At 36.2% G+C, this 15,189-nt stretch overlaps 1 protein-coding gene and 1 non-coding gene across 2 annotated transcripts; both read right to left on the bottom strand.

Annotated features, from left to right (window-relative positions):
• Positions 1-6,840: 6,840 nt before the first annotated feature.
• On the bottom strand, positions 6,841-8,976 carry LOC141845660 (DNA repair protein RAD5A-like). The gene is made up of 4 exons (XM_074733714.1): positions 8,882-8,976; positions 8,711-8,782; positions 7,816-7,914; positions 6,841-7,125 (listed from the first exon to the last, which is right to left on the bottom strand). Exons 2-4 carry the CDS (start codon positions 8,771-8,773, stop codon positions 7,003-7,005), a joined length of 285 nt encoding a protein of 94 aa, XP_074589815.1. The 5' UTR covers positions 8,774-8,782; positions 8,882-8,976; the 3' UTR covers positions 6,841-7,002.
• Positions 8,977-9,951: 975 nt separating this feature from the next.
• On the bottom strand, positions 9,952-10,057 carry LOC141845687 (small nucleolar RNA R71). The gene has a single exon (XR_012603264.1). It is a non-coding gene; the product is annotated as a small nucleolar RNA R71 (small nucleolar RNA).
• Between the last annotated feature and the right edge of the window lie 5,132 nt (positions 10,058-15,189).

The raw sequence follows: 15,189 nt of genomic DNA, 5'->3' as shown, positions 1-15,189 counted from the left end.
AAGCTTTTGGTTCAACTCGAGTTTGGTTCACCTGATTCAAGCTTGAGTTCATTTGATTAAGCTGCTGGTTCAATTCATAAGCTGGTTCAGCCTTGGTTTAATAAGTCAGCCCAGTCCATTTAAATCAGTCCAGTTAATTTTAATTCAGCCTGGTCCATTCAGCTGAGCCCAAAACATAGCTAGGGCCAATTTTAGCTGGTTCAATCACACGGTTCAAGCTCAAGTATCGGTTCAGCACAGCACTTAAATGGATTCAGTCGGCTCACGCGCAGAGAGAGGCTCGGAAGCTAGGGCAACTATAGCTTCTCATCCGTGATTTTTTCCTTATTCCTCATCTTCGCCAAGCCTCCGCTTCTTCTTCTTCCCTCGATTTCCCAATCAGAGTTGAGCGGCGCAGACAGCTTCGATGGTTGATTCATCGTCGATCCTCCGCTTGATTCTCCATCGCGAGCAGTGCGCTCCGGTGCAAGTTTTTCTTCCTTTGTCAACTGAGCTTCGCCGCTTTGAGTGGTTGTTCCAGTGTGTGGGCGCCGGCGACAGCCCACTCCTCTTCGTCCACAGAAGCTCCGAAGGTAGCCGGGCCTTGTCTGCGGTTATAGCAGGGAACCCACACCGATCTCTGTCTGTGGTTGTAGCAGATCGAGCACCTCGGACAGCTTCGATTCTCCACCATCATCGGAAAGGGTAGGTAAGGGTTTTCATTTGTTGTTTTCTGATCATTGTCTGCGGTTGTAGCAGGGTATCAGGGCAGCGTCTGAAGATCCCGGCTTCGTCTTCTTTGACCATGTCTCCCGATGATCACCTCGGCAAGATCTGTTGGGACTGTTACGTTTGCTAGAGGGGGGTGAATAGCAACTTTTGCTTTTACCTACAATATTGAAAGGGGAAGCACAAGACAAAAACAAAATTAAAATCAAGCAATGCTAACCTCTTCGATTTACTTGGTATCCACCTCTTCGAGGTGACTAATCCAAGGATCCACACACACTACCAGAACGTTCCACTATGAACTTTCTCCTTCTTAAAGCAACTTTGAAGGTGGAGAAACCTTTACACTGGATCTCTTCCTCTTACAGATGAATAGAGAAAATTGGAGGAAGAGTATGAGAGATTGACAGAGCTTGAAGATTGTGTGAATATGAAAATGTGTAAACACATGCGTCTCCAATCTTGAATCTGTCTTTTTATATTTTCGCAATGTCAGTCGACTGTCCCAAGGACCAGTCGACTGGTGGGCTTCAACGGCTACTGTAGATTGTGTTATTTCTCCAGCTGTCAACCCAACGTTCGAATACCAGTCGACTGAGACTTGCCTCAGTCGACTGGTGTCAACCTTTCACTCGACCAAAGTTTCTGTGTAGTTTGGATCAAGACACCAGTCGATTGATGTCATCACAGTCGACTGATGAAGCTGAAACTCTCCTTTCAGCTTCCTTCTTCATCCCTTAGCCTAGACTCACGCCTTCAAACATCTTCCACAAGCCTCATGCCCTCTTTGGATGCTTTCTAGCCCACGGCTCTTCATCCTTGCAGTTGCTTGAGATGTTTCCATCAACTTCGTCATGCTAAGTCTTCCTTTTGCCAAGATGCCACACCTCCGAGACTTCACCATTTGCCAAGAGATCACACCTCCGGGACTTCCAAATGTATCTTATCAGAAGATAGATGATGAAAAGATGTCAAATAGTGAGGAAGTTGTTGAACTAACTGAGTCTAGCGAGGAGGATCAAAAAAATATTAATATTGATGATTTAGATTGTAACGATGAATGAAAACTACTTGTTTTGTATGTAATATTGTCTTTTTTTCTGCATGATTTTGACTAAAGGTAATGTTATACGTTGTCATGGGATGATTTTGAACAGTTTAGGAAGGTATGCAATTTTAACAAGGATCAACAAGTAGTTAACAGATTCAAAAAATTTTAGGTCTCCATCTTGTTTATTATTTTCAAATTAATCCTGATATTTCTTAAATCCTACTTCCTTGTGTGCTAAATTTTGAATTAATCCTAATTCCTTGTGTGCTAAGTTTTGAATTTTAAATGCAATAGCATACAATCTTATTCTGTTAAACTAGAAAGGTAAAAGATTTAATTGAACCCTTAGTTCAATTTTTTAATATAATATTATAAATTTTTTGAAAAGATAATTCTGATAATTTTATCAATCACACAAAATATAAATTGTAACAAGATAATCACCATGGACCTTTGGACTAGAGTTCATTGTTATATATGTGCTTCATTTTTTGAACCTGCTCGTCAAATATATAGATTGCTGTGATAATTAATGTGTAGGTGTTAATCAGACAATCGAATTTAGAATGATCACCACCGATATTCTTTGCGGCATCCATGAGACTTCCAGAAAAGTATCGCTGAAGAACACTTAAACTAATAATGCCTCTCAGTTGTACTGGGTTTTTTCTCAGCTTGTTTGACAGAGCTAGGTTTTAACTGGCACATGTTGAAACATGCAACAATTAGACCGACATGAAGCTTTCAATAAATAAACTCTGATGCCCATTCGTATACAAAGTAAATGAGCAAGCATGGTTGGCCAGTAGAAGGAAAGACATTATTCTGTCTTTGTAGCGGAGTGAGCAACAACTAATTGTTCTGACCTAGCAAGTGCCAACAAAAATTATTGTGTAGTTGCACGGATGCCATTCCATGCCATGCTTAGGGCCTTGAAGACCCACCCACCTTGACTCGCGAGTTTACGAGTTTACAAGGGGGGCCTGATTTTAAGCTGATTCAACACGAAATTGAAATAATAGTTCGTAAACTCGTAAACTCGCCGAGTTGACTCGCGATTTTGACAACCTTGCTTGTGCCAAATTATACAAAGATCTACTCTATAAATGTAGAAGAAAGGGCACCAGACCATCTTTCATCTCAAAGGACATTTGGGCTGCATGACAAGCCATCTGCGTTGCAGAAAGATGGCAGACAAATCAACAACAACTCGATCCAATAGAAACACCGAGCTGGCTGGCCCTAGCACCGAATCCACAAAGCATACAGCTGGATCCCGCTCCATTGTGGAGCATACCTTGAACTTGGTAAGTTTACAATTAATATATTTGTAATTAAAAGAAGTATTTAATTAGTAATGATTTGATTTTTATTTAATTATATTTTTAAATTTTCAAGAGTACGAGTTACAACGCCCTCCTACTTGTTGGGAGATTTTTACGAAGACACACAAGTCCAAGGATGGCACATTTATCGATCCTCGCTCACAGGCATTAAATGTAAAATAATAATTTTTAAATTTATTTCACATTTGAGTATTATAATTATTTTTTTTAATCCTAATTTTTATATTAATTTATTTTTAAACAGGTTGAAATGTCTGCTAGAGTTGCACAAACGTTTACGCTTGCTGTTGAGGGAGGGGAGAGACAGGATCTCTCAACCGATCAGTTGAATGAGATATACTATGATGTGGTCGGTGGGAGGAAGAAGAGCTCCACCCTTTACGATCTAGGGTCCCAGGCAAGAGTCGTATATGATCGTGTGATGGCCCCTAGAGCAGGGGTCGTCCCAGCGGATCATCTTCTGCGATAGAAGTCCTACTACAAGAAAATCAAAAATTAAAGAATCGACTCTCCGCATTAGAGGCGTAGCAACGGACTTACGATCAGCTTGTGTGACAGATAACGACCTTCATGGATGTCATGGGCCCGACGCCACCTATGCCACATTATAACAATATGCTAGATGCAGACACTCAGGACCCTAATGCTCCTGATCAGTAACTGCCTGTGAGGTATGTTAACATTTCTATTACTTCTTATTTTTTTAAGTTATGACTTGTAAACATGTATTTTTCAAATACCTTGTTATCATTAATTTATTACTAACCTATCTTATTGTCTTTTTTTGTAGGATCTTCTATTTTGGCTCGGTTAGTTTAGATATTTTTCTGATCAGTTATTGTATTTAAACATTTGATACAGTATCAGTGTATTCAGATATTCGTATTTGTGTTATTGTATTCTGTTTGAATTGGAGTATATTCAGATATTTGAACTTGTGATTTTGATTCAGATATTGTAGTATTATGGTGTTTATGTATTTTGTCTTGTGTGTTTGTATATTATTGTAGATTGTATTCTATTGTATCATCTTGATTCAAATGTAAACAGGCAATTCAGAAAAATAAAAAAAATTTTAAAAAACACTTATTAGCGATGGAATTTAAAATTTCATCGTTAATCAGCGACGGATTTATATATATCCGTCGCTGAGTTCGTTTAATTGTTTTTAATTTTTAACAATTTATTAGCGACGGAAATTTAAATTCCGTCGCTAATCAGCGACGAATTTATATATATCCGTCACTGAGTTTGTTTAATTTTTTTTATTTTTTAAAAACCTAGCGATGGAATTTAAAATTTCGTCGCTACTCAACAACGGATTTATATATATCCGTCGCTGAGGCCGTCGATTTTTTTATTTTTTAAAAATCTAACGACGAAAATTTAAATTTTCGTCGCTAACAACTAGCGACGGAATATTATTGTCCATCGCAAAATATAGCGATGGATATTTAAAGTCCGTCATTATTTAGCGACGGAACAAAACTTCCGTCGCTAAGATGACATCACCGACCATAAAAAAAGCAACGGCAATATTCCGTCGCAAATCGGTCACTAAGCAATTGTTAGCGATCGATTAGCAACGGAATATTCCGTCGCTAATTCCTAACTTTTTTGTAGTGTTGATATGATACTTGGAACTCAAAGAGCCGTATACAATCAATCTAGACTTGGATATAAAGCTAAAACATGATTCAAATCATACTTATCCTTACTAAATCAAACCAATAGATAACGAGTTCAAGCATGGATTTCAAAGTCCAGCTTGACTAATCAAGTTAGATTGAACTAACATTGGGTCCCGAAGGATCAAATTCACTATCTGATTAGATCTTACAAGGGTCATGATCCAAGGGGAGCCAAAAGAAAAACCATAATAGTTAATTAATTCGAGTATTATTTTTTTATTTTTTTTATTTTTTGAACTTAGACTAAATCTGCACTAGATAAGGATAAATGTTTGACTGACACTTGTCTAACCTAGTACTAAGGTAGGGCAAGATGATAGTACATTAGAAAAACTTAGTCAGGTAGTCAAGTGGGATAAGGAGAAGTACCCTACTTGGTTTACTTAGCTAAGTAAAACTAACTAAAGCTACCTCGTCAAACTCCATAATAGTTAAACCAAAATTTTTCATTAGATTAACTAGGTATACAATTTCATTAATTAATTTTATCTTAGAAAATAGTCATTGCATCGATACCCAAGAAAGCATCTATGCCTCGTCATGGCTTGGAAGCTAAAACATGAAATGTATACTTAATTGATTAAAATTCATCTACATAATAATTTTAATAAAAATAGAAAATTAAAAAAACCTCTAATTATTCAAATTATCAAAAGAGGGTTACTCTTTTAAAAATTATCAAAATAATGTCTCATTATAATTTGATACCTAAACACTCATTTGTGTTCCACTTTGGAACAGTTTTAACCAAAGATAGGTCAAAGCTATTTCATTAAAATCAATTTCATGGAACTAAGGTATTGAGGTTCTTACTCCATTCTTGGGAAGGATTATTATTATTTAATTTGAGAACATTCTAGTCTATAGTTTGTCAGTGCAGGAACATATGGAGTATCTCAAAAATGTTCTTCAAATCGTGAAGGAGCAACAGTTGTTTGTTAGCTTGCAAAAGTGCCATTTCTTTACACACATATATATATTTTTGGGTTATGTGGTTTCTAGTGAAGTTATGAAGATGGATCCTAGAAAGGTAGAAGCCATAGAGAGTTGATTAATTCCTAAAACCATTCATGATGTAAGGAGTTTCCATGGTATAGTCTCTTTCTATAGGAGATTCATTGAATATTTCAATTCAGCACACTAGCTCTCTAGTAGCTCCTATTACCGAATGTCTCAAAGGACTTTCAAATGGACCAAGAAGGCTCAAGAAGTTGTGCATCTATTAAGACAAAGATGACAACAACCCGATTTTGACACTTCTAGAGTTGAGCAAAATGTTTGATTGTGATACATCCAAAGTAATCAGAAGTGTTCTTCAGCCAAGAAGCAAGTCACATTGCTTGTTAAATGATGCAAAGAGGAACTATTCCACTTATGACAAAATTATATACCATCATTCGAACTCTTGGTCATTAGAGCATTCAACAAGAGCTCATTGGAGTCTAATTTTGGGTTAATAATTCATGAAGTACTCAAAGGCCAAAAACTTAATTTTTGACCAGCCCATCATTGAGCATAAAGTCATTTTAAAACATTAAAGTTGGCCTAATTCCTCTCTTTAGTATTCCAAAGTGTCTTAATTATGATGTGTGTTGATAGTTGAAGTTTGCAGTGTGTGTGGTGTATAGTCTGGAGTGTGTGCTGAGAATTGTGTTGTCTTGAAACTCTAGTTTATTACATGAATGTAGCATGAATTCCCATTCTTGGAAGAAATGTTCCAAATATAAGAGGAAGTCAAATTTTACAAGAAGAAATATATCTTTGAAGTGAGAAAAATAACTATATTTGCCTTTTAATTTCTTATCATCTCTTGGTAGGATTCTTTTGAGTAGTGAACTAAATAAGCATTCTTATCCTTGAGATGGCGTTGCTTATCCTCAAGGTGGTGAATTTATTCCTATCATATCATTTCACATCACTGGACCGGTATCACACTAAGATTGTTTTTTCGTTTCGTGCAAAAAAAATATTACAGTTTAGAGCATGACCTGAGAAATCTGATGCCATTTGTTAGAAATGTTTTAATTTCAGTTTAGAGCAATCACCATAGGTGTCAAGAAATATCACATTTTCAGTGCAGATGAATATTATGTTATTACCTAAGACGGACAGCACAGCAAGTCGAAAAGCTGCATTAGCAACATCAATATAGTTTGAAGCAGATCAAGCGGCCAATCAGACACCAAAAATCCTCATCTGAAGTCATTCACGTAAATAGCATTTTTAGTTCTTCAATGCGTGCGGCCCGCACTTCATGATCAGTTAAAGCTCCAGAAATCATCCTTTGTTTTCGAGCTTGTACAATTTGCATCCTCTCCTCCACAGTTCCCTGTCCAATATAACTTGATGTTAAACAGTAGTTATTCTTCCTAATGAAATCAGAATCAAAATAGCACTTCTCTACAAGAAACAAAAGCTTTCCTCACGTAGACAGTAATAATACCACTGGAATAGAATTTCATGACTAGGGGTGTCCCATTCTTCAAACTGAATCAAACTAAACCAAGTAATGATAACTCAAATTTCTTTTCAAAGCATACCAAACCAAATGGGTTACAGAATTCAAACCACCGAAATGGTTGGGTTAGTTCGGTTTGGTTTGATTTAAATTGAATTAGCATATTATTCTTTTTCAATTAAAAATCCGATGTATCATTGAAACTAAAATTCATATTTACAATTAAAGCTTTTAATACATAAATATTAGAAACATTCTACATCGTTTCACTTGAGATAAAATAAATTGGTTGGTGAATTGGTAAAAAGAGATGTAATACTCTTTACGGGAAGGGAAAAAATTTAATACTCTTACAATCATTGCTATATAATTGACATATAATATTAACATATTAAATCCAAGGTAAAACAAAGCAAAAAATGCCTACCATCTTATTTTTGCATCAGAACCTCCCAGATAAAAGCAAAGCAAAAAATTTAACTCTATGAACACATAAGAACACAAATTTAGAGCAATGAGCTCTTTTTCTCCAATGAACACCATCAGATATGCATTCTTTACCTTTACAATAAATCTTTTGATAGCAACACTTTTGGTTTGACCAATACGATGAATTCGCATCACAGCCTGTTCTTCAACAGCTGGGTTCCACCATGGATCCTAAGGGGAACAAAGGGCAGAAGAGGTAATAAACAAAAGTATTTCACAAATGAATGACATATTTAACAAACATATACATAGTTCTAATGGAATGCAGCTAATAGTTGTTTCATAATAGTTCTAAAGGAATAACATTTTCACAGAAGTATTTTTTAGCTTTTCATAGTAGTTGCTTCAACCATTTCATAATTGTTATGGTAGAACTCACATTTTATCTTAACATAATTCAGACTAATGCTATTAGTTACAAGAAAGTTAGTCAACATCAGTAAGCTAATTAAGTTGATTCCATTAATTAATTATGCTGAGCACCAATCACTTGAACGAGTGTAAAAACTTACTCGAGAACCTTCACAGGGTTAGGAAGAACAAAATATAACCCACTAAGGTATTCCAATTCCAAGTCCACGATTAAAATGCAAATACTAAATTACTTTTGCCTCAATCATTGCCACTCTAGATAAAGACATGGCACTATGTGAGATTAGTGTGGAGCTTTGATGAGGGGGAAAAATATTTTAAATATCTTAGCATCTAGGATTTATCCTACTCATTTCAGAATTTTGAACAAAAATCAAAAGTTTTGCCATACAAAGTAATGTATGACAAGGAGGAAACTTCAGGTAGAGTTTTAGCATGACCAATATTTGTATGTCTATCAATATCAACCATAATAATTGTAAATAATTAAACATCAAATTCTGCAATTTCTACAAAGGATGGGTGCAAAAATTATAGAAAGCTGTAAAATACTAGGGATTAGACTGTTCAGCATAAAGTAAATTACTATTCATACCATGAGGAAGGCACTAGTTGCTGCTGTAAGATTTATTCCAACACCACCAGCCTTCAATGACATAAGTAGTATCTATAGGAAGAGAAGTCAGTCACCTTGGATGCACAATTGACGAAATGAAATTCACAGATAAGCAAACTTTTGCAATGCAAAATATTCTGACAAACTCACCGATATATTATTGTCCTCTGCAAATTGACAAAGCACTCTTTCTCGTTGCTGTTGATTTAAGGTCCCGTCCAAACGAACAAATGAAAAATTGTGCCTAAAAACAACAAAATTACAGCTCCAATTGCATGGTAGAACATAGAAATAGCTAGAAGGAACATATAGAAGAGGATGATATTTAGATTGTTGACAACAACCGTGACTATCACAGAGCTTAAATGATTTAAAGTCCCATCCAAATTCTCATTTGCTTTCTTAGTTTGTTTTTTTATATTATTCTCTTGATTTCAATTCATTTAGATAACCTACTTTGCATAATGACTAGTACTCGACTTCACAATCCCAAAGGATGATATTTTATTACTTGACAACAACTGTGCAGTTGTAGTTTGTGCACATCAAATTTTTTACATCGTCGTTGGAGATTGTGTCAAATCGATATTACTTTCATTGCAATTTGATTAATCTAGATTTTCTTTTCTTTGTTATTGTTATTTTTCTCTTTTCTCTTTATTTCCTTTTTCTCTTCTACTTCTCTTTTCGACCTTTTCTTTTTCAGATAAATAAGTTTCCTTTTATGCGAAGGTCTGACAAATCCAGAGTTTTTTTCAAACAGATCCCGAAATTGAAAAAATTTTCCATAAAATAAGGAACCTACAAAAGCAACTAGGGACAGAGCAAAAACAAACAACATCCACCATAGCTGACGACAAGAACATGACATTTAAAACTATGTCGGCCCTAACACGAGAGGATTGAGGTCTAGCATCACAAGACCTCCGATCGATGCCAACAATTTCAGTTAAAGTTCGCATTGCTATATATGATCTAGCAGCACCAATTTGGAGGCGTACCTATGAACAACCCTAATCTGCACTTGATATTTTTGAAAATTTGTGAAACTCTAAAATACAATAGTGTCTCTACAGATGTTATTAGGTTGCACTTATTCCCTTTCTCTCTAAGGGATAAGGCAAGAGTATGACTACATTCACTTTCGATGGGGAGTATCATGACATGGGAGCAACTTAAACAATTCCTTAACAAATATTTCCCTCCTAATAAGATTGCGCATCTATGACATCTAATCACAAACTTCACGTAAAAAGATGGGGAATCTTTCTTCGAGGCGTGGGACCGATTCAAAAGACTCCTACAACAATGTCCACATCACAAACTCGAGAAGTGATTGATCATCCATACCTTCTACAATAAAATTAACTATGCAACAAAGATCTCCTTAGACTCCGCAACTGGTGGGGGACAAGGCCTATGTTATCATAGAAAATGCGGTGCTCAATCATCGCCAATGGGCAACCGAGTGAGGTAATCCTGTGAGGATCACAAGTATGATGTAAACACCCTTAATCTAATTGCAACAAAGATAGATATGCTAACAAATGGTTTGATTATTTTAATGTCAATGACGTGAACGTAACTAATGTTTCTTGTGAGATTTGTGACGGCTAATTGTCAAATTGGAGTTGCTCCCTTACAAGGAGTCCAAGTTGAGCAAGCAGACATCATTAATAACTTCAACCAGAGGCAGAACAATCATTATTCAAACACATATAACCCCGATTGGAGGAACCACTCGAACATTTCTTACAAAAACAACTCATCAACCATACCAAAATGCTTGAATCTCAAATTGCGCAGATCGCTAGTTCATCTTCGATAGCTCCGATTAGATTTTCAAGACAACCTAAAACAAACCTCGGTGAACATTATAACACTATCGCTTTGAGGAGCAATAGAGCTTTGATAGAACCTCAAGCACGCAGGGAAGATGAAGATAGTGCACATAACGACAAGGATGGAGCGATTAAGATTTCATATGAGAGAAAATCACAATAGAATCTGAAGAACTAAGCTCTAAAACTCCGATGAGGACTTATACACCACCAGTACCATTCTCTCAGAGATTGGTCAAGGCGAAGTTGGACAAACAATTCCGAAAATTTTTAAAGATGCTCAAAAAGCTTTGCGTGAGCATACCCGTACTTGATGCTTTGCAACAAATGCTGACATACGCAAAGTTCATGAAGATATTCTTTCGTACCGAAGGTTGAAGACTTCAAAACGATTGCTTTGATGGAGGAATGCAGTACGTTGATTCAAAACAGATTTTACCTCCAAAGTTTAAGGATCCAGATAGTTTTGTGATCTCATGCATAATTAGTAAGACCAACATAGATAAGGCCTTCTGTGTACTTGGCGCAAGTGGAAATCTCATGTCTTTCTCAATTTGCAAGAAATTAAAATTAGAAGATTTAATACTAATGATCATGACTCTGTAGTTTACCGACCACTCCTTTAGGTATCCATTGGGTATTCTAGAGGATGTGCCGATAAAAGTAAATAATTTTATAATTTCTACCGATTTTATCGTATTCGATATAGATGAAGACCCTAAAATCTCTATCATTTTAGGGAGATCTTTCTTAACTACCGCATGTACAGTGATTAACGTTAACAATAATAAACTCTCCTAGGCGGTTGGCAAAGACAAGATTGAGTTAAACTTATCTAAGGTCATTAAGCGTTTGCATGCTGAGAGCTTATGTTACAGGATTGATAGCTTGCAGAAAGAAAAGAGAGGAGTACCTCGCATACATCTCCAAGATGAACCATTGAGACCAAGCAACCACGAGGGTAGACGAAGGAAAGAGTTAACATGTACATTATTCCAGCACAAACAAGGATGAATCTTGAGCTTCCTGACAGAGTTGTTCATAGAGAATTGACAGAGATTGAGCTTATGACAAAAAAAACAACGCTTCTTGGGAGACAACTCATGTTATTTTTCATTCTTTTCATTAAAGTTTTTCCTTTGTTTCTTCATTTTAATTTTTTATTTTGTTTGATTTCAGAACCAAAAGGATCAACGAGCTGGTCGTGGCAACTGCCATGGGCGTGGTGGAGAGAGATTCCAGCAAGAAACATGACATGGACGTGTGGAGCCACACGGTCGTGCCCCATAACAACCGTGATCCATTCAAGCTCCAAAGGCGAGCCATGTCGGCTGACACACTCGTGTCACTTGCTGTACACGGGCATTCAAGATTGCCCGAATGCAACACGGGTTGGTCGTGCTTACAAACACAACCGAAGCTAGGATCTCTCTCAAGAGGAGGTTTCTCTTCTTTTTCTCTCAAAGAGCTCTTCTCCTTTTCCTTTCAAGCATCATCCTTCAAACCTTACGAGAAGAATCATACTTCTTCCTCCACCAAAACCCTAACCCCCTTCTTTCAAATTGTTCATTGTCCAAATTTCTATGTAGGTACAAGATGTTCAAGAGACGACACAGAGAAGAATCGAGCTCATGGGATAAAGGGAAGGGAAAAGCTTCAAACAAGAGTAACAATGCTAGTCCTTACGGCATTATTTTTAGAGATGATAATCATAAGACTCGTTAGGATATTCTTGCTAAATGAAAATTTGTGTACAATCATGTTTTGAATGCTCTTAGCATTAGGAATGATATAGATTGGATGATGAACCAAGTAGGATGAAATGGATTGCTAAGTATAAAGTATCTTACTTACATTAGGATCTCCAAGTTCCTAAATTCAGGAGGCTAACATTTTATAAGGTGAAGGATAATTACTTTTCGATTGTTTAATAATGATCATCAAATGACCTTGGAGGAATTTAACATGATTTTTGAATTACCTTTTAGTGGGGAACATAGAGTGCCCTATACCTTTAGTGCTAGACTCTTTTGAGTTGAGATTTCTAGGAAGGAGGATATGATCCTTCCCGAGCCAAAGCCACAACCCTCGTAAATCCTTATTTCTGTTATCTCCACCGCGTCATGGCCCTCACTTTTTTTGCCACCATCGTTGTTGCTGCTACCATCTTAGGTTAGCTTTTATTATATATTTCAGATTGAATCTCGCCATATACAGTCGGTTCGCCTGGACTACCACACACAACCGAGGCATCGGCATGCTTGGACCCGAGGACAAGTCCTGACACGTCACGCGAGCCAGGGTGTGTCACCAGAGCTCGGTGATGGGCCCGGAAGCGTCGCCCGAGCCTAACAACGGGCCTAGACGCGTCACCCGAGTCCAACGACGCATCCAGTCGCACGACACGTCAAAGCCGAAATAGAAATTAGGTTTTTTTAATTACTTAGAATTTAATTGAATACTTTAGTTTAATAATTTTAATCAACTCCTAGCTCTAATTGGAAAATTTAAATAGACTTAATCAAAACCTAATAAAATTATCTTATTAATTTAATATATATATATAATTATTTTTAAAAAAAAATATTTAGATTAAATTATATTATATTGTATGAAATTTATTTATGCATAAACATCATAAAAAATGATGATTCTTTATAATATTATATATAAAAAATAGTAAAAAAATTCAATGCCTAAGCAATCGAGGCGGTAAACGGTCACTGACCGCCCCACTACCACCTACCACCATTTACAACATTGGTTGGAGGCAGTGATTATTGCATATCAAGATGACAAAAGCCTAGTCGGAACCACAATCTTCAAGATGGAGTTGATATAAATTACTTAATTTCTACCTTCCGTTTCCCAAAAAAAAAGAGAGCAAGGAACTATATGCCTAAGCTAGCTCACTTGTCATGAATTATAGAAACATATATTCGACACTGAGTATGAGTTAGATACTGAGTTTTTAGTGTATTTAATTTTTCACATCTTAAATGAATTTTTATAAAATTTTTAGCTGAAAAAATAAATTAAACTAAACCAACCAAATTAGATTTTGAGCATTAATGCACTCATCGAGTAAGCTTGTTAATTAAGGTCATGTAGGTTCAAATTGGGGCCAATTTGATTTTATTTTAGTTAGTGCCCAACCAAATTTACATATGGGAAAAGTTTAGATGAGTTAATGGATTTTCAAAAGAATTGGGATACAACACACCTGATCTCACTCTCTTCTCACTTACTAGCGATGTAGCCTGTGCCACCAACACCTTCCACTAACAACCAACTTTTCTCTCTTTCTCTCATTTCCCCTCTTTCTCACTCCATGTGTGCAACATACTATTGCCACCGCTTATTGCCCGAGTACCAATACAGTAAAGACAAGTGTCAACCATCGCTACTTTCCCTTTTCGCTTCTTTCTCTTTCTCCCACATCGTATGCTTGTACACCCTATGACAATTAGAGCCAAACCAAGAGGGATCGAAGTCGAGAGGTACCGAGCTACCATTGGTCCTCCTTTCCCGCTCCCTTACTACCTCTCTTCCTCTCTCTCACTGCTCCTATTTCTAACACCACACCATCTGCTACTGCCTACTCTTCCTAGCGTCCCCATAGTCGTCAATCACTTCTCCTTTGTCCCTTCTTTTTCTCCTCTTCCATGAGTCCTTGGTGAGCTCGTGTTGAAGTTTTAATATCGGACCAAAATGATACGATTTCGATACTGTATCATACTGTACTAATACAATTTCAGTATTTTTTATTTTAAATACAAATGAATATTAATTTAAAAAATTATTTCTATTAATATTATGTTGTTATAAATGCTCATTGATTTTATATTTCAGCTATCTGTTATTGACATCATGTTTCAATATTATGTCGTGAGATATTTAATGTCTATTACAAGTTTGCAAAGGCTATTACAAAGGTAAAAATTCAAACTATTTTTTTTATTATTGTTGCCATAATAAAATATAATTAATTACTTAAAATTTTATCGCAAAGGCATTGAGTCTAAGTACATGCATCTAGAATTGTCAGGATGATTGATCTTCAACTCCAAATTTCATAAATTTAAAATTTTGATGATTATGGAAACAAGTTATGTTACATTTATTTAGACAGTGATTCTATATTATCACAACTTCAAATTATTCATAGAATTTAATGTAATTTTTATATTTCGAGTATATGTAAAAGTGATATTTAATCTGATTTAAAAATGGATATGATAGTATGACGGTTTTCACTTATTGATACATTATTTATCTATATACATAATAATTCTTAGATAAATGTGCGTTTACTCTATTTTTATTTATTTTTAAAAAATAATATGATATACTTGGAAGGGGAGCCTTGGCGCAACGGTCAGGTTCCTGCCGTGTGGCCTAAAGGTCACGGGTTCAAATCCTGGAAACAGCCTCTTGCCAAAGGCAGGGTCTCACCTGCGTGCATTGGATTCCCTTCCCGGACCCCGCAAGGCGGGAGCCTCGTGCACCGGGCTGCCCTTTTTTTTTTTTTTTTAATATGATATACTTGATTTTAAATTGTCTTTAAAAAAAAAACCGTAGCGTCCGTCAAGGCTCTGGTAAGGGCGGGCGTTACAT

This window comes from Curcuma longa, chromosome 14 (assembly GCF_044706935.1).
Source record: "Curcuma longa cultivar G26 ecotype Majalengka, Jawa Barat chromosome 14, ITB_CL_G26_1.1, whole genome shotgun sequence".
In the NCBI taxonomy this organism is placed as follows: Eukaryota; Viridiplantae; Streptophyta; class Magnoliopsida; order Zingiberales; family Zingiberaceae; genus Curcuma; species Curcuma longa.
The sequence above is the reverse complement of the archived record's forward strand: the minus strand, read 5'-3'. Positions and strand labels throughout refer to the sequence as shown.

Bases quoted from the DNA above. Each gene is read 5' to 3' on its own strand.
- LOC141845660 (XM_074733714.1), bottom strand. From the start codon at position 8,773: ATGTCATTGAAGGCTGGTGGTGTTGGAATAAATCTTACAGCAGCAACT. The intron at 7,915-8,710 runs GTATGAATAGTA...TGTTCCCCTTAG, and splicing joins CAACTAGTGCCTTCCTCATG to GATCCATGGTGGAACCCAGC. The intron at 7,126-7,815 runs GTAAAGAATGCA...TATATTGGACAG, and splicing joins TCAAAAGATTTATTGTAAAG to GGAACTGTGGAGGAGAGGAT.